At 39.4% G+C, this 19,556-nt stretch overlaps 1 protein-coding gene across 2 annotated transcripts; it reads left to right on the top strand.

The window, feature by feature from the left end:
- Positions 1–1,158: 1,158 nt before the first annotated feature.
- On the top strand, positions 1,159–15,780 carry LOC311264098 (creatine kinase U-type, mitochondrial-like). Of its 2 annotated transcripts, none has more exons than XM_084364671.1 (9): positions 1,159–1,468; positions 4,282–4,480; positions 5,690–5,785; positions 6,395–6,616; positions 7,346–7,431; positions 9,981–10,104; positions 11,273–11,407; positions 12,392–12,517; positions 13,307–14,840. In XM_084364671.1, exons 1-9 carry the CDS (start codon positions 1,323–1,325, stop codon positions 13,319–13,321), a joined length of 1,149 nt encoding a protein of 382 aa, XP_084220797.1. In that variant the 5' UTR covers positions 1,159–1,322; the 3' UTR covers positions 13,322–14,840. The 2 variants fall into 2 exon arrangements, with proteins under 2 accessions (XP_084220797.1, XP_084220796.1); XM_084364670.1 differs by lacking the exon at positions 13,307–14,840 and adding an exon at positions 14,850–15,780 and having other exon boundaries at positions 1,161–1,468.
- Positions 15,781–19,556: the final 3,776 nt, after the last annotated feature.

Genomic DNA, 19,556 nt, shown 5'->3' with positions numbered 1-19,556 from the left:
AGTTCATTATTATTTTTATTATTATAACTTACTACATGAAATAGGTTACTGTTAACAATAAAGTGATTTATGTGTTTTATATGATTTTGTTAGGATGCCTCTTTCTGCCGCTGAAAAACAACGCAGATACAGACAACGTAGAGATGCTGATCCTGAGAGACGAGAAGCATATATCATCATCATTTTTCATCATCTTCTATGCTAATTCCTCTCAGAAAATCTGTCTCCAAAATATTCAGATTAGTCATGTTGAATGAAAGATTAAGGAATGTCCCATTATAACTTGATTATAGCCATAACTGTAACTTAAATAAGCAGTATAACCAATACGGTAACTGTTGTCAACCCTGTTACTGAGGTGTCAGCCCTGTTACTTGTATAATATTCTAATATAATGTAAAAAATGAAAAGACAAATGTAAAATCAACTCATTTTATATGTTAAGTAAAAGAGACCAGTAATCCACTCAAAGAAATTGGGGTATTATTATTTTGTTTTCATAACATTTTCTTAAAACAGAAGATGCTGTGAAAGAGTCAATTGTAAATGAGCATATTCATTCATGGAAAAAAGTCAAATCCTCAATATTCTCACTTTGTAAACACACTTAGTGTAACAAGGGGGGTTGTATCTTTCACTGTATATCAGATTTGTTTTAAATTTGGATTTAAAACCTTTTCAAACAGTAACTGATATTTCAGTAACATGGTTGACAAAACACACATGTATGTTGATTATATGTGAAAATAAAAAAAATAAAAATAAGATGGCCTGAGATGGCACGGCACATTTTTCTGAAAGGTAAGGATATACTTCATCCAAAAAGGGGCTTAAAGACTTTTAAAACAGTACTTTGAAAATCCAACATTAAGAATGGTAAATGGCACGTTTTCGTGTAATGATATTGAAGTTGCTGCATTATTTTATGTCTTAAATTCTAATTAGGTGTTGTTCACCTTTATTTATTTACATTTTGGTATATGTTTATACATATCTGTAAGATTAGTGTTGTAGGGAGCCTGACATCAGAGAATATATTTGCCAACGACTGCTTCACTGTGATTGTTGTGCATATGACAACAAACGACTTGAAAACAGATGGTCCTTTCACAATTTGTGCTTTTATGTTGAAACAAGATCTTCATTTCCGGTCTCGTCCCGTCTGTCTCCGTCCATCTTGACCGTCGCTCCGGTTAAATCGCTCTGCCTCTTGTCATTCCACCAGAGGCTCTTCATCACCGACGCTCCCGTACACCTGTCCCTTCATCCCTGCGGCTGTGGAATTAATACGTCTTTAACACGTTTAAAGAGGAAAAACAAAAATGGCAAGCAGCTTCACACGAATCTTGTCCTCCAAACGACATCTCGGGATCCTGTCGTTTGTTGGAGGCTCTGTAACGGCTGGATTTCTGCTCCACCGGGAACATGTCAGCGCCGGAGTCCCAGTACGCAGGAGGTACCCCGCCAGGTAACGTTACCCCAAGTGTGTCCCTTCGGCTTCATAAGCACATTGCATATCATTATGTTTGTTAATATTCAAGAAGTCCTGATAAGTGTTGATGCCTGTCATCGACACTAATAATAGGCGTAAATATGTTCTTCAGTAAAATCCTGGTTTATGTGCAATTGAATGAAAAAGGGCGGGGTGAGGAGCATCAAAGTAACCTTGCTAGCTAAACATTAATTAAAAATAGGGGTCATTTAACATTTAACCCCAAGAATTTAGCTAAAAAATCTTGACGTTAGAAATTAAAAATGAAATAATAGCCTATAAAAATATCAGAAATTATCATGTCACAGCAATTCACGCAGAATAAATAATAATATGAGCAGGTCAAAGCACGGTAGAGCTATGAACAGTCACTTCTTCAACACGTCTTCAATGTTACCGTTGTTGTGTTGCTCATGATTTTATCTTGCGTCAAATTTGAAAGATTATAGAGCAAAATTAAGACACAAGAGGAAACATGCCATACTGCACAAACCTGACTAATCAATTACAGATTTAACATGAAGTAGGTGTTAGGTTAAACCTGGCGCATATTTGAGACACACATGACACACAGCCATGTCTGCTCTCACTTAGATTTTTCTCGCGCCTGTACATGAGGACAAATTAATGCCTCACAACTTCTTCTATGACCAAGTTTTCCTCAGGTGACGCCAAGTATGTTGTATGACAATACTGTGTACTGATGAATGGGAGCGGGGAGGATTAAATGACGCGGAGAAGGTGGGGGCGGTGATGCGTACGTGTCCCACGACACACCGACATAATACTGACTAAAACCTTATCTGATGCTCAGATATAAAACCCTGCCTACAGTGTTGCATAACGATCACACACCGGTCACACCAAGTGAGCAGAAAGTGTTAACATTAAAGTAATTCATCTCTCTAAGCAATATGAGTGGTCAAGGACACCTAAACTGAAATAAGTAAGGCCACAGACCCCCATTTGATAAGAATTTTTGAGAAATTTACTTGTAGATGTTTTATTACTGAAAGTGTATGACACCCATGACTAAAATAGTCGTACATCCTGCCATTGTGTTACTTATGAATTGAATTACAGCAAAAATTAGGGATGCACAAAATATATCGGACTGATAAATGATCGGCCTGATAATGGAAAATGTACATTATCAGTTATTGGCAGATAAAGAGATTATATCCGATAAATCTAGCCAATAATACAAAGCCAAATTGCTTTTATTGACTTAACAAGTGCAGCATTTACACACAGTGGGTGGTGGTATATACCTTTAACGTTGTTTTGTGAGCAGCCGATAAACACAGAAGAACAACAAACACACTGCGGTTGAATTCATAATGTCACACTGCTTCACCTGTGAAGAGCCACAAAATGTTGATATAAGTCACACATGGCATTACTGGTGTGACCTGTTTCTTTTACAAGAACAACACAACACGAGGGGAAAAGTCTTCAAGTTTAACCATGAAACCTTATCACAGCTATTGAATATCAAGTAAACTATCTTTGCTCACTACATCTCTACATCTCAGGTGTGCATAAAAAAAGCATGAAAATGTTGGTTTCTATTATCGGTTATTTTATTGGCTACTGATTATCGACCTTGGGTGATATTCAGCATTTTTTCATTTTTGGTATTGGTGATTTTTCTGTCAGATTGCAGATAAAACTAGAGAAGACAAGTTTTGAAGAACTTGCGGTTGTGAATGCTCCCTGTTGAGCCGGTTTGACAAACGACCCACAAGTTGCCCTAAGGATTGAAACTCAGAGCTCACACATGTCCTTAACGACTCTGTAAGGACACTCCAACACAGAGTTTAAAAGCTAGCCAACTCCTCTCCAGTTAGTTAGAACTGAAGAAGCCTCTTGGATGAGAGGGGAAACGCCTTCAAGAAACTGAAACAAGTCCAGTTGCCTACAATACAGTATATTGTATCATTTTCAATGTCTTAGTCCTCCTTATCTGCTTGGCAGACAGCAGGAAACAGGAACCCACAAGCTACGTAGTCTGTGCTGCTCCTGCAGTTTTAGTCTTTGTTATGCCAACCCCGATTTAATTCCATTCTTGGCCATAAAAGTGTATTTTGTTTTGGATCAAAGCCAGTCTTTGACAGCAAGTTATTTTCTTTCCCATACCAGCCTGCCTGAAAACCTAAACAGACCATTTGAAGGTAGAGGTGATTAAGTCTTTATTCTCTTAATGTTAATTCAGCATTATTATTTTACCGTAGAAACATAAATTGAAATACTTTCAATACAACACTTTGAACATCTCATGATGATTTAAACATTGATTATAGTCAGTCTCTTGGCGCTGAACATCGTGCAATAGTTGTTCAGTCTTTTGCTGGGTTATTTTCCAGCTTCTAGCCAAAACAGTCAGTTCTGCTTAATGTATTTCACGTAGCATTTTCAATTCAGGTCAGTTTTATTTATACAGCCCAAAATCACAAATCACATTGCCTCAGTGGGCTTTTATTAGTATATTTACAACGCCAATATGATTTATAGTAACAGCCTCACGTCCCTGTGTGTCCTACATCATCTCTGTCTAGATAACTAGTAGACGTCTTTCACAGCAGGTGTCCCATAGCCAGAAGGGCTCAGGTTTAAACTGCAGTTACTTGTGTATGTGCCACATGGAAGTGTCCTGTAGTGAGTCACTCTCTCCGCACCTGCTCCAAGGGCACGGCTCCACGGTTAACTTGTGCCCACACTGCTAAAAAAGATTTTCTCTCTCAAGGATCAATGCAGTAAACTGTTATCTTGCATTTGTATTTGTGCAGTGCGGAGTACCCTGACCTGCGCACACACAACAACTGCATGGCAAGTAACCTGACCCCTTCCATCTATGCCAAGCTGTGTGATAAGGCCACTCCCAACGGTTACACACTGGACGAGGCCATCCAGACAGGCGTGGACAACCCTGGGCACCCCTTCATCAAGACTGTGGGCATGGTGGCAGGTGACGAGGAAACTTACGAGGTCAGACATCATGGTACCTTTTAACACATCTAAATGGAAGCACCTCATTTTCAGGTGAAAAGAAGGGGCTGGCACATCTCCATGTCTATCGTAGAACAGTTGAGGCTGACCATTGCTTTCCCAGGCCACTAGCTGGAGTTTGCAGTGACAAGAAAACACTGACAAAGTCCAAAATTACATACAGTAGTAAACACAAGTATTGCAAAGTACATATTGACATTAGAAATTGCTAGTTGCATTTCACTCCCAGCCCTTTTACAATTTCAACATAGATGAAAGCCCTTTATTCCTCAGAAATTATAAATGATTGGGGAATTTGCCTTAGTGCAACCAAAAAATGCAGTCACCCAATCCCCCTGTCTCATTTCAGTGGAAGGAGTATTACAGCACAGGAGAGGGAGAGTTGTAGGCTAGGACACCTCTTTTGGGAAGTCTCATTATCTATAATGAAGGTCTAACTATACTTTCATTTTAATTGCATACTTCATTTAGAGGCCACAAATGATCTAGAACTTCTTTGAGTAGTCAGAATATTGTTTAAACTTATATAAACTATGGACACGAGTGGGGGCCAATCAGTGGGAGTGTTAAGGCTGCAGACGCAGGTCAAGGCTTGGGAAGGATGTATCATTCAGGTTGCATCACTCCTGTGTCCAAGCGGCTGACTCATTTTTGTGTATTGACTTGTAGCTAATGTTAATTATACTGTTTCTCTAAGATGTAATGACTAATCATTACTCCCTGCTCTGTCCATGTGTGGGTGGTTCTCTGTTTGTGGTCATTTGGGTGTGGTATTGCTGCTGCTGGTAAGTAGAGAGAAGTGCTGACCTGCAGTGTGTAAAAAGATTTTTTAATGTACATAGGAAAAGTATTAATGTAAAGACCACAGTATATAGTCACATAAGCCTCTAACTGCCTCCAGACCACAGAATATGATGCTTTAGATTGTACTTTAGACATAGAAGTAATTTCTTATGGGTTGTTTTTATTTCTGGTTTCTTGCTGCTTTTTTTGTTCCATTATCACATCCATGCCATTGTCATCAACAGCCGTTAAGGCCATGTTTTGATGCACATAAATGTAAACTGGTTCTACAAAATATCAGTAATGTATATGTTTGCCATGATGTACACTGATGAGGTGAACCCAGGGTGAGTCTTTATCCATTGTCTCGTTATTCTGTATTTTTACATTCTGGGTCTGTTTCAGGTATTTGCAGACCTCCTGAACCCTATCATTAAAGAGAGGCACAACGGCTATGATCCCCTCACCATGACGCACCCTACTGACCTGGATGCCAGCAAGGTAATACTCTTCTTATCAGAGAAACTGTCTCATTCTGCAGGCCGATGACTTGCTGCAATTATTTAAGAACAACTAAAATAACCAAACAATGTTTATTATGTTTCGTACGATATTAATCTGACTTGAACACATTTTCTTCACCACAAAAACTGATGGGCAGCAGAAAGCAAACATCTGTGCCAGTCACTTTATCTCTTTAGTATTGCTTAGTTTCAAAATTGATGAGGGTCAGTGCACAAATATATGTATATACATGAACATGACATGCAAAGTGTGATACTTACACACAGGGTGGATAACAAAACATCACATATAAACAAGACCTCCTCTGCGCAAAGGATGTCATGTTAGCTGCCAAGGTGACTGGCTTGTTTTATAGCTGTATGTACTTGTATGGTTAGTCCCAATTTAATGGCGTAGGCTAACAGCTGATCTAGAGAAGTTAAACCGTAATCTATATTAAATTCAATCTGGGGTGATTGACTCTGCTTCCAGAAACAACCTCAGCCTGTATTTTTATTACTAAAAGTCAAATCAGTCATAAAATGACAGAAAATGTAGACATGTAAGATAGATAATGTAAGTATTCCCTCTCTGTTTTTGTTTCAGCTTCAGTCAGGCCAGTTTGATGAGCGCTACGTGCTGTCCTCCAGGGTGCGAACGGGCCGCAGTATCCGCGGGCTGAGCCTGCCCCCCGCCTGCACCCGTGCAGAGCGCAGGGAGGTGGAGAGGGTGGTCGTTGACGCCCTCGCTGGCTTGAAGGATGACCTGGCTGGGAGGTACTACAGTCTCACCCAGATGACAGAAAAGGAGCAGCAACAGCTCATTGATGTGAGTGAAGCAGGGATGCTGGTGCATACAGTATGAAGATATTGTACATTATTGAGATGCCACTTATGACTTGCACAGCAAATGCAACATCTTGATGAATTGTTTTTTTGTTTTTTTTTAAAAAAAGGATGGGTCGGCAGTGTTTTAGTAAACAGTCATTTGACAATTCTAGTCTTTTAAATTTTGCAAAAAATAATTTCCTGCAGTTTTAGTCAAGGAAAGACAAAAGTTTCAAAGGTACCCACACCATTCATACACACTATACATGCTAATGCATCATGTCTATAATGGCTCTATTGGGGCTTGATCCAAACATGGGTCTTTTACCTTGGATAACCAAGAGCTTGTTTTCTTGTTTTTGCAGATTGAGTGTCCAACCATAGAGGGTGCAGTATGCTGTACAGATTGTAAAGCCCCTTGAGAGAAATGTATAATTTCTGATAAGGCTATGAGCTATTAGGCTTTAAATGAAATTGACTAAAATATTGACTTTTCTTGACAGGAACAGATGTTTTCCTCACATTTAATCAGAAATGAGTGAGAGCTGTGCCTTCCAAGGCATTTTTCTCCCACCCACAATGAGAAAGATTGAGCAGATTATTGAATTCTCAAGTCGCTCAACCCTCGTTTCCCTGTGACAAAACTGTCCAATCTAAGTTTTCACTGATTCAGTCAAAGCCATTGTTGGTGCTTTGAGTATAAAACTTTTGTTCTCTGTATTTACAACAGGACCATTTCCTGTTTGACAAACCCGTGTCACCCCTGCTGACGTGCGCAGGCATGGCTCGTGATTGGCCAGATGCCCGCGGTATCTGGTAAGTGAAAAACAATGATGAAACAAACCTCTGGCAACAAAATAGACATAAGACATAAAGCAATAAATCATGTGTATAGAAAAAATGATAATCTTTTGCATAAAGCCATTGGTGGATTGATAACCCAGCATTAATTGAGCATGTTGCTTTTCTCTGATGTATCGGATGCTTGAACCAGCCTGTCAGATTCAGTTTGAGATTTGAATTCTGCAGCTTTGGATATCAAGAAGTCCAGTTGCCTATGATACAGCACTTAGAATTTGGATATCAAGTTAATAGCTGTCCTGATTATATTATTTGTCGTTTTAAGATAAGTGTCCTGTTCACTGTATTTTAGACACAGTGACATCAGTATATCAATGGTAAGGTACGCTATGACACCAAGTTGGAGCAAATTAGGAATGAGCCTTGTTGAACTCATGAGCAGAGTTTTGTTTCTCCTCTCCTATGAGTAAAAACACACCAACAATCTTTAAGTCTTTGAATGAAAATGTGATCAGCAGTGTCAAAGGCAGCTGTAAATATATGTAAATAATACAGCATTTTGACAAATTTACATTCAGTTAGATCTACTGGGATTTGTATGAGCCCTTTCCTCTATTGCTGAAGACTGGTACCAAGTCATACAAGGAATTATGTAACTTTAATCTCCCTCTGCCCCAAATAAAACCAATCTTTCCATGGTTCATTTTTCATTTTTCATATTTAAAAGTTCTGTTCATAATGTAAACGTGAACATTTTTTACAGGCTTTTTCAGAACTTTCCAATTCCTATCTATCTGGCATGCACCTGTAATGTTGTCTCCCTGTTGCTGAGCTGTGGTGGAGGTGTATTAGCAATGCGGACAATGCTCCCTCAGCACTGAGTTTCTGCACGTACCCAGGAATAGCCCAATGCAACGTGCCAGCCGGCCAAAATCAATCACCAGCCTCCCTCCTCTCTCCTGCCAGCCGTATCAGCCTCTTCTCTCCTTAATAATTCACCTTCACTTCATCCCTCCATCATCTCTTCTTTCAGATCTACTGCCAGCTTTCTCTTCCCCTCTCTGACTCATTCTCTCCCTCCTATCTCTCACTGTCTCATTGCCCATATGTTCTGCTCTACTTTCTCTTATTTTTGCTTGTCATCACCCCCACCTTTCTTATACTCTTTTTTTTGTTTCACCTCCCTGCCGTTTTTTTCTAACTCTCTCTCTCTTCCCTCTCCCCAGCCTGCTGTCTCCATAACCTATCCATTACCTTATTAAATCTAACACTATTAAGGAGGTCAATGTGGACAAAAAGCCTCTGTAGGGGCTGATACTAGCTATGTGAAATATCCTGTGTATAAAAAAGTACAGTTTGCCCTGAGATCTGTACTTGGAGGGGTCATTGGGTCATTAAAATCCAGTGGATGCTTCCCCCTGGGGAGCATGAATGTGTTCAGCAAATGTCACTGTAGTTTGCTTGTCAGATTTGTAATTATATATATTTAAAAATTGAGGGACCAAAACCTTAATAACTAAGATACTGCATGTCATTAATATTTACAACAACATTTATGGGAATTTCAGAAATTCTGCCATCTGCATCATGCCTCAGTACTTTTATAAGCTCCTAGGTCTTATTTGAAAAGAAGATATTAATCTCAATTGGACTTACCTGATTAAAAGAGGTGATATGAGCTAATGTGGGATTTGTCAGATTTATACTCTGAAGACCACACGTCTGTATCATTTGATGGATCCAGTAGTAGTTTAGATTGTTCAAATTGGACACTTTTGTACGACCAGTGGACAGATGAACCTTCTGACATTACACCATACAAATTCAATAGAGCCCCATCACTAGTGAGGCTAATGATAGCACCACTTTCTTCACGCTTATTTATATGCTGACTTTTAAAATATTTAGAAAATTTGAAGGGATGTAAACCTTTCTTTACTACTGACAAACTGATCGTGACAAGTTGTGAGGTCTTATTTTTTGTTATGTTTTATGAGGTGTCATGTTTCTTTAAAGTATGTCATAAATCAATACCATGTTACAAGGCCTTGTAAGCACAGTGTAGCCTTGCAGACCACTCCGAGAAACACAACAGTCCATGACCTGCGGCAGAAACAAGCATTATCCTCAGTGACCAATGGTTAATGGGCTTCTCTCTGCTCACCAATGTTGTTTGGCTCCACTGATAGAGAAAACCCACCACCAATTTCTTCTCATTACCTTGTCCTAATCCCTGTAGACTTCCAAAGTATCAGTTCTGTTTTGATTCAGCCTGAAAAAAGACTATTTATTTATGTGTGACTACCATGTGTTCATATTTGTATTAAGTAAATATATTAAAATTGTTTATAAGGTTACAAACAACTCTCTCCATATGCCATGAATAAGAAAGGGATATCAGCTCTCTATTCAAGTTCCCTGGTTGCTGCATCGAAATAAACAACCCCTCCCTGTTTGTTGCACTGTGTCTGTCCGGTGCTCCTTGGGGCAAAATGCAGAGGACAAATAAACCTAATCAATGGGGCTAAATACTATATAGCTCAATATAACTCTTATCTGTGCAGGCACAACAACAACAAGACGTTCCTGATTTGGGTCAATGAGGAGGATCACACCAGGGTCATCTCCATGGAGAAGGGAGGCAACATGAAGAGAGTCTTTGAGAGGTTCTGCAAAGGCCTCAAGGAGGTATGACTGTGTTTGTGTGTGTGTGTGGATCGTTTAAGATGTTGAGATGAGAGAGACGATGGCTGGGATTGAGAAAGACGGAGACTGAACTTTTAACCGTCTTGAGATTTTTCTCTGTGATCTGTGTGCCCTATATTTACAATGCATCTCTGAAATGAGAAGTATATTGAATAACCATCATGCAGTTTGATGTTCACAGAGGCACACACTTTACCACTTTACTGTGGTTATTTTGCAGCAGTTAGGTGTTAGTTGTTCACAATTTAACCAAGTTACTGGATCATAGTGGACCGTTTGAAAATTAGGCACAGCATGTTTTTTCTCTGGGCTGCACATATAACGACAAGCTGTATTTACAGAGACTCAAACATTTGTTTACTTGGCAATAATAAACATTTACTCCCAATGCTAGTAGAGACCGGAAAAAATAGCAAGCCGATTCCAACATAATTGAAAAGTGCACTGCTTGTAGTTTTTCTTGGGAATGTTGCCACAGACATCCAGTTCGTAATACTGCGAATGCAAGGGCTTTCATCAGAGGGCCATAGGCTCAATCACCATTGTGTTACGTCATTTGGAGATTAATTTTTTTGTTGAATAAAATATTCAAGATTATTACTTTAAGCAGCTGTAACAGACATATCTGTCCTGCTGCTATCAGGTGACTGTAGGGATTTAATTAGCCAAAAGGAAGGGCATTATTACAAGTTAAGTTTAAAGTATATAGTGAATGCTTTCAGAAGCAAACAACTGCTCATCCTAGTCTTTGCCCTGCTATAAAAATAAAACCTGTAGACAGATGAACAAAAACACTGTCCAAACATGGTTGTGCAAACATAAATTATTTATTCAAGCAGTCCAAGTTCCTCATTAGAAAAAGAGCAAAGGACAAACACTGCAACGTGGCAATGCACTGTTGCTTAGTGAGGAATGGACAAAACACCTCAATGCTAGTGTTTGTGTCAGTCGACTCTACCAGAGTTCATTCAGCAATCCTACAAGTCGTCAACTCTTCATTCTCTCTGAAAAATCTAAAAATGATCTAAAAAAAATCAGCTGCTACTAACAGTTTACTTTGTATTAACATTGTAGACACACCCATGAAAAGTGCAGAAGGTCACAGATTTTATGAATGAAACACACCCTCATTGTACTGTGGCTCTCTAAGGTGGAGCGTCTGATCCAGGAGAGAGGCTGGGAGTTCATGTGGAACAAGAGGCTCGGTTACGTCCTCACCTGCCCCTCCAACCTGGGCACAGGGCTCAGGGCTGGGGTCCACGTCAAACTGCCCCTGCTGAGCAAGGTAACACAGTAGTTGTAATACAAAGAAAATACTCACACTTCAGTGGATAACAGGGGTATTTTGTGTTAGTAATCTATTTTTGTCACATTGATAGAACAAAAACAGAGCACCGGTTTAAAAGCATCAAAATAGTGAAAGCATAAAATTATCCTTAGCCACTTTTTTTTTCAGACAAGATGAGAATGGGAGAATCAGCAGAATTCTGTAATAAGATTTGTAATGTGTATGGCTATTTCAAAAGGCCAAATTAGTTGTTTTTTTCCCTTGCATCTATATTCAAATGACTCTTTTATGTGCTATTAGAAGGCAACTAGACTTGCTTGATTTTCTTGAAGATGTTTCACCCCTCATTCAACAGCGCTTCTTCAGTTCAGTAACACTTTATATTAGGGAACACATATTAACCATGAACTAGTTTCTTATTAGCATGCATATTAGTAGCATATTGGCTGTTTTTAAGCCATTATAAATCACTTACTGATGCTTTATTCTGCATGATCATATTCTGCAACTACTGTGAGAGTTTTCCCTCAATAACTTCCTAATCACTGCTTATTGACAGTAAGTTAGGGAGTTGTTGTAAACCACTTAATAAGAATAAGCTATTAAGAAACTAGTTCATAGTTAATATGTGTTCCCTAATATAAAGTGTTACCCAGTTTTTATGTGAAGCAAGTGTCTCACATTGTGTCAGATGCTTTGAACTGTGCTGTGCCCAAGAGAAATTCCCCCTCCCCTTCATAAAGTATACTTTACTACTCAGTCTACTCTACAACTGTTTTACTAAACAATTTGAAGTGGTGTTATGCAACACTCTGTATTGTTGTTCATCCTGTAGGACTGTTCATAAGATTTATTAATGTTGGTGGTAAAAGTCTTCAAAATGTCTGAATTTTGCAGATACGTGGAAAAAAAAAAATTCACATTTAGTAATATGGTGATAAAAGTGCCTTGAAACTTGAACTGTTCTCATTCAACCACAAGGATCCCCGCTTCGGTAAGATCCTGGCCAACCTGCGTCTGCAGAAGCGAGGGACAGGTGGTGTGGACACGGCTGCTGTGGGCGGTGTGTTTGACATCTCCAACCTGGATCGACTGGGACAGTCTGAGGTAGGGAAGCCCATGTAGAACTGCCAAGTGGTCGGGGCTGAGTGAAGAAACTGGCCAATTACTCGACCAGTAACTCCCTGAAAAAAACAAATTCAGTAGACAATAGATATTTATTGCATCAGTGTTATCAGTGTAGCATTTAAACCGTCTCAGCTGGGTTACCTTGGAGATATTTGTCACATATCAGACAGCAACTACACCGCTGCCATGTTTTCTGTCAACATGTTGGATTGCAGCCCAAATAGCAACTCAGTTATAGCAGAAAAGAATAAGAGTGTTGTTGTTTTTTCAGATGAAATTGAGGAGAGGAGAGGAGAGGAGAGGAGAGGAGAGGAGAGGAGAGTGTCCTTGTCCAGTCTGTGCATGTAGTTTGTCTTTGTTATGTTCTCAGTCATGCTGTCACGCCTGTGTGACAGAGTCATACACTACAATGAAGCTGTTCTCTATTGTTGTTCTCCTCCAGTGGTTGGAGTGCAATGTACTTATTCATCCCAATATAGTGCAGATTAAGAAACATTCATTTAATTTTCTCTCTGTTATATAACTTAGAGATATGACTTGTTGTGATTGCTTCTGTGCAAAAGAAGTGACTTTGACATAGAGAGGTTTAAGTGTTAGAAGGTAACTGGAGCATTGCAGTCGTCTGACTCCAACATCAATTCTTGTTTTAAGCTTTTTGGAGAGCGTGGGCTGCTCAGAGCAGGCTAGTCCTCCATCATCCACTCAGGACAGGAGCACTCTGAGGGTGGAGTAGAGTATTTACTTTTATTTTTTTTGCCTCTCTGGCAGGAAACAGGATGGTAGAGAAGGGGGATAAGATGCAGCAAAGGGCCGCAGGTTGGACTCGAACCCTGTGCCACTGCAGCAAGGACAGAGCCTCTGTACATGGGACGTGCTCTCTACCATCTGAGCTACCGGGCTACTTGGTGCCCCAAGTCAGCAAGTTAATAGATGGAGGAAAAGGCAGAGTAGGGACAGCTGGAGCAAAGTGCAGGAAGACAACAATAAGAAGTTGTGCCTCTTTTAGCCAATCAGTACAGATGCAGTATCCCATTTGTACCAAACACAAATCTTCTTTCATTATGTCTTTTCATGATGGTTTAACTCAGTATAAATTAAATTAAATGTGGTTCTCAACAGCAAAACATACAACCTATCTTAGGACACTTGTTTTATTACACACATGTTACTAAATCCCTGCGGCATCTTACAAATAGCATGTAAATTGCTTTCTAAATCTGGATGTGAATAAGATTTTATCCTTCTTCATTTGTGAGAGTTTACAAAAATCCTTTCTATCCTCAAACTGTGCAACTATAGTTTACAAACCTAACAACTGACACACCAGATGTTGGTGTGAATGAGAGTGGAAGGCAAGTATTTGTTTTGAAGATTTGACGATTTTTTCTATTTTTTTTTTACTCATTTAGAGAAGGCATTCCTCAAGAAGGTTGTTGACCTCTAGTTGATGCTGTCTCAAAGTTTGGTTAAAGGGAAATTCTGGTATTTTTAAATCTGGGCCCTATTTTTTGTGTAAATGACTGAAAGGTACAAAAAGTTTTGGAATTAGAGCAGGTCGATCGCCTCAACTGGCAGCCACGTAACATCAAGCTGTAACATAATTCTTCAGGGCAACTGCAGCAGTCAAAGTACATCCAATAAAAGTGATTTTTGTCGCCACTGACAGTCTCAGCTTGTTTTTCCAAACGTCTGACATTTTGGAAAGGATCCCTTCAGAAAGAGCCCTTTTTTTAAACAGTAATATCTTTTTTGTTTAAGCAGAAACAGCTGTTATAAAGCTCTCCTCAAAGCCACCAGGCTCCAGGCAAAAACAGTAATTTTTCCTCATAGATCCTAGTAAAACGCACTTCAACCTTGACAAAAACAATGTTGGTTAGTCCCTCCACTGTTCCAATAATCACTAACTGGTTTGGTCACAATAAACCCTCACTTTGCCATGTGAGATGTGAAAATGTTTGGAGAGGAGTGAGAGGGAGGTTGGCCAGTGGATAGTGGGGAAAACAGTTTGTAGAACCAGAATATTTTCCACATCTAAAGCAAAGTAACCTTCATGGAATACAGGTTTAAAAATACCAGAATTACCATTTAAGAGTGCAGACTGCTTGTGTTTATATTTGGGAGTATCTGTATTGTCCATACTTCGGTAGTGAGAGGCTTGCGGATGTCAGGACTGCTGGTGTCAAAAAAAGGTTAAACATCCAGGTGAAGCAACATTAAGCAAAACACATTTTTGAGCAGAAGGGGCTGTATTATGTTCCTGATCATTTATCTTGTGCAAAAATGGATAAAGTGTGATGCGTCCCTCCATCAGGTCCAGCTGGTGCAGACCGTGGTCGACGGAGTCAACTACCTTGTCGAGTGCGAGAAGAGACTGGAGAAAGGCCAGGACATCAAGGTGCCCGCACCCATCAAGCAGTTCAAGTAGACACTGACCCCTGACTTCACCTGCACAAACCTCTGGGCACACACACATGCACAACACTCCGCTCTGTGCCCATAGATATTATGAATATCTATGTCATTGCCTCTTTTATTCCTACTACTTATCTAATCACCCCTCCTTGCCCTTCCAGTATATCTCTTTATAATATAATCTACAGTATATTATACACAGCTATCCGGCTAAACCAAACCAGAGTCCCAGAATACTGCATTGGGTTCATTGTGTTTCAGATGCTTGAAGGTTTTTATCTTCAAACTCAAAGCCAAGCCTAGCTCTAAAATTGCAGCAAAGATTAATGACGGATGCACAAACTGTAGGCTGTTGTGACGGAGCACAGATTGCTGCCAGTTTGTCCGTCTTTGCATGGCCAAACAGTATCTATGGCTCTGCTCCCAAAGCACTCCAACGCCCACCAAACCTGGCTTTACCCTACCTCTGTCCCTTCCTGACGCATGTCTTATACTCTGTCTCTTCCTCTCATTCCTGTGTGTTGTTTCATTCCTACTATCTGGTGCTTGTATGGTCCATCCATTTGTGCTATACTTTCCATTGTGGAGTGTGTGTAGAGTGGTTTCTTTTCACCATTTTGAGTGGATTTTAAGTGTAGATTAACAGGGTAAGATACTTCTCCAGAGGATTTGTACGTTTGATGACACACTGGTGTCAAAATGTAATGTAATAACACACACTGGCCAGGCTGGATTCTGTACTGTAAGCGACTGAAGCAATATCACTCCAGCTCATCGCTGAATGTCACACTGTAATGAATTTTATTAAAGAAATCATCTATTTAACAGTATCTGCTCTGTCTGTGTCTTAAAGTGTCGATAAAGCATTGCTTTTTTTAGCTTCTACGTGAGCTGGAATTAATTCTTTGGTATCTAGGAGGATTTTGCCCAAGTAAGAAGCCCAAGCTTTGTGTAACCATGGTAACATAGCTCGAGGAGCGTGATTGCGATCAGCGTGGTTGCATAGTCTCATGTGACAATGTTCAGTCAGAGGCATAACAAAACTGTATTATGCTTGAGAAGCCAGTATTCAGGGTTCTTGTTTTGACAGAGCCAAGACAATGCACCCTGGCAGATGTCAGATTTCATTGACTTAATTAAATGTTCAAGGACTCTTTCTTATACTGCAATGGCAGTCTTATGTAGGCATCAGTTAAAGGATGAGGCTGCTGATATTGTATATCTTTCTTGCGACAACAAATCCCATGAAAAACAACACTAAATTGATCATACTGACAAGTATTGCCTTTGCATATTAAAGGATAAGTTCAACCAAAAATGAAAATTCAGTCATTATCTACTTAGCCCAAAGCCGATGGAAAGCCTGATGAAGTTTCGTAGTCACAGCAAAACAGCGTTGCAGCATTCTCCTGAACAAACTCAAATAGATGGGGCTTGTACAGCTTATTCCATCTGAGGTGGATGCACAAGCTTGACTGAGCGTATGTAAGTAACGTCTTTTCAAATCAATTTGGGCCTCTGAGAAATAGTAACATTTTTCACTGTTGTTCAACATTTTACGGACCAAAATTGTTATTTGAGATCGAAATATAAGTGGCATATTAATGGATTAACAATTGTTAGATTCAGACCTTGCAATTACATTGCATTTAATGAAAACTGAAGTATTTGTAAAGTATTAGTCTCTTCATGGGATGTTTTGACAACAACAAAAATATATAGAATATTCCCTGATTCATCCTTAAAGCTCCATGATTATTTAATATAAAATCTGACTGTGAACACATCTACAGTGTAAACATCCAGTGCGCAATCTCAGCAACAACACAAAAAAGTGTCCGTCTTTTATTTACAAGCAAGTGTGAAGATGTCAGTGTTCTCTCTACAGTGCAGGAAGTATGTAACAAGTGCTTTGTCCTATTGTGAATAAATAGAGTTTTATTGTCTCCAGTGATGAAACAGGGAACAATTTTTCCAGTGTTTTGGTGTGGACACTGACAGGACAACAAGGCGCTCAGTGTTCTGACAAGACGCAGCTGAGACTTCAAGTGTTGGTGTTGCGAGGCATGAGGAATCTGTTTCTCTGTTCGTGGATTTGGAGGAAGGTTCTGACTACACACACGCACACATCCTCTTCCTCCCTCCCTCCTTCCCGTTCTCTCACAGCTCTCAGAGCATGTCACAAGCATAATGCCGCAGCCCTCTTCTCTCCTCCTCCTTGTTCCAGATATGGCTGAGGAGCAAGAGGGTTGCCATGGCAACCACTTCACAGAGGCAATGGGGGCTCCGATTTAGGAACGAAGGGGCTTTGTGGGTAACGGAAATCTGTCATATTGGAATCTGTACAGCGCAGAAGCACACGACCACACACAGACAAAACACTGGTTCGTAGGATAAAATGGTGGTTATATAGTGATGTGACAGACTGTGCGGAGGGAAAATATGTCACCTAAATGATGATGAAAATGTGTACAGGCTGAGGTGCCAGTGGGTAACTAATTGATGACCTTGAAACAATACAGATCTTCTACAAAGTGCTGTGTAGTGCAATACTGTTTCTGTACTCTCACATACTTTCATCACAGCTCCACTGAAATTGACATCTAACCTCATTTGATCCCTATTTCTATTTCTGCCATCCCAATCTCAGCTTTAAGTTTACAGTAAACGGTGGCTGCTCTGGAAGAAAGGCACCTCTGCTTTTAAAGGATTAGCAACACAGCTTGTCAGTTGGCTGTGTGGCTGTTTGAGCCACAGGGATAAGTTGAGAATGCAAGGTTTATAAGAATGAAGACAAGAATACTTTCCACACTGACATACATGGTTTTAGATGAGTGTAGTGGAGCATGATTGAGGTTTTCTTGTACTGTACTGTAGGTTAACGAGGCAGCCAAACAATGCATACCAAAACCACATCGATTTATAGAGACTCCATAAACTACATGGTCAGATATTATTACAACATTCCTCATGTGGACCATTCTTTGCACACCCAGATAACAAGTTTTGATCTGCATCTTCTTTTTCTTCGTTTCCCACAAATATCTGTTAACCTTAAATAAGATCAGAAGGAAGAAAGAAAATAAAACATGATAGAAATTTTGAGAAAGATCTTCTGATTTTAGTCTGCACAATTTCATTACTTTTATATCTCTTAGACTTTCAAGATTTTCACTACGAGTCTGTAACTTTCCTCTTCCAATATGGCAAAGTAAGCGAGTTTGAAGTAGTATGGGTACATAACAGAGTTTTGGCAGATTAACATGAAACTAATGAAAAAGTGATGAAGGCCTAATTCATTAAGAAGATATCGCTGAGAGACACTTTAACAAGGGATATATTGGCCTCCACAAGCATCAGATATGTTACCCTTGGTTTGATACAGGGTACAGGTTGGAAATGAGTATGGCTTATAAAAATGTATTATAATATACTTCTTACAAATACTCATGAAATAAATAGAAGATTCCAAAGTCTGCGAGGAATACCTTTAAAGTAAAACATATCTTTGCATCTGACTTACCTTCTGAGGTGTTGTATGACTGTTTGCTTTTATTTAACACTGATGGAATATGTTTTTTGAAAAGACCTCACCTGACTATGGACTCGCTGACTCTGGGCTGTCTGATAGCTCCCTCTGCTGGCATGATACTATAACTGCAGCTTCATAAAATATTGAAATCGTTATCACATCCTGTATCAAACTGGTAATGAATTTGGAGCCTACTTTTGCCTGTGTGTCTTCTCTAATAAGAAGAATAAGAATGGAATCTGCTTGAGGGGTTTGTAATAGTCACAATATCAGATTTTCACTACACGATTACTGTGGCCTAAAGAATTCAAGATAATATCATCATGAGAAGAATTGAAGAAAAAAAGAAATGCTCAGTCTAATTCATATTTAACTTTTTTATTGTGTGTTTTGTCTCTTTTTTGGCAAATAAACTACACTCAAAATACAAGTGGAGGGAGCTGGAGGGAGAGTCTGCAATCATATTTGTACAAAAGTGTACAAAAGGACAGTTACACATGATGAATTTTTCTATTCTATGGTGGCTGGCAACCAGTGTTAAGGTGCACAACCGTTACCTGCTATGTGACAAAGCAGTAACGCAAAGAAACTGAAATTTAAGAGGCAATGCATTATTTATACGATATTATCACATGTGGGTTATTAACACAATATCAATACTTCATTTGTAATTATCAGGGTTATCGAAATATCGGTATATTGCGACACCTCTATTTGAGACCTAAGAACACAAGGTCTACATCACCTACATTGTCTCATAATCACAGCCAGGCTAACCTGTTAGTGGACCCCTGGGCAGAACTTGCTGGAATAATACTTGATCTCTGATCTTCTGTGTGTCATTTAATTTGTGGTCATTATGATTAATCACATCTTTATTTTGGAATGCATCATGTGAGCTTCATATAAACTAAAATAGTACAAGTATTAAAGCTAGATTTTGATACAAGGCTCCTCTTTAAAGACAGGGTTGTAAGATTTAGTGATAATGCAGGACCCACTTCAGTTGATATTTCACTTACGGTAAGTGGTGCAAAATTTACAGGATAATTTACTGTAACCAATTGATGCCTG

The sequence above is a fragment of the Pagrus pagrus genome (assembly GCF_965226575.1).
Source record: "Pagrus pagrus genome assembly, chromosome: 10".
Lineage (NCBI taxonomy): Eukaryota > Metazoa > Chordata > Actinopteri > Spariformes > Sparidae > Pagrus > Pagrus pagrus.
The sequence above is the reverse complement of the archived record's forward strand: the minus strand, read 5'-3'. Positions and strand labels throughout refer to the sequence as shown.

What these genes read in the sequence shown, in the direction of transcription:
- LOC311264098 (XM_084364670.1), top strand. Translation starts at nt 1,323, where the DNA reads ATGGCAAGCAGCTTCACACGAATCTTGTCCTCCAAACGACATCTCGGG. An exon ending in CGCAGGAGGTACCCCGCCAG is followed by an intron (nt 1,469 to 4,281) that starts GTAACGTTACCC and finishes GTATTTGTGCAG; the next exon opens with TGCGGAGTACCCTGACCTGC. An exon ending in CCAGATGCCCGCGGTATCTG is followed by an intron (nt 7,432 to 9,980) that starts GTAAGTGAAAAA and finishes TTATCTGTGCAG; the next exon opens with GCACAACAACAACAAGACGT.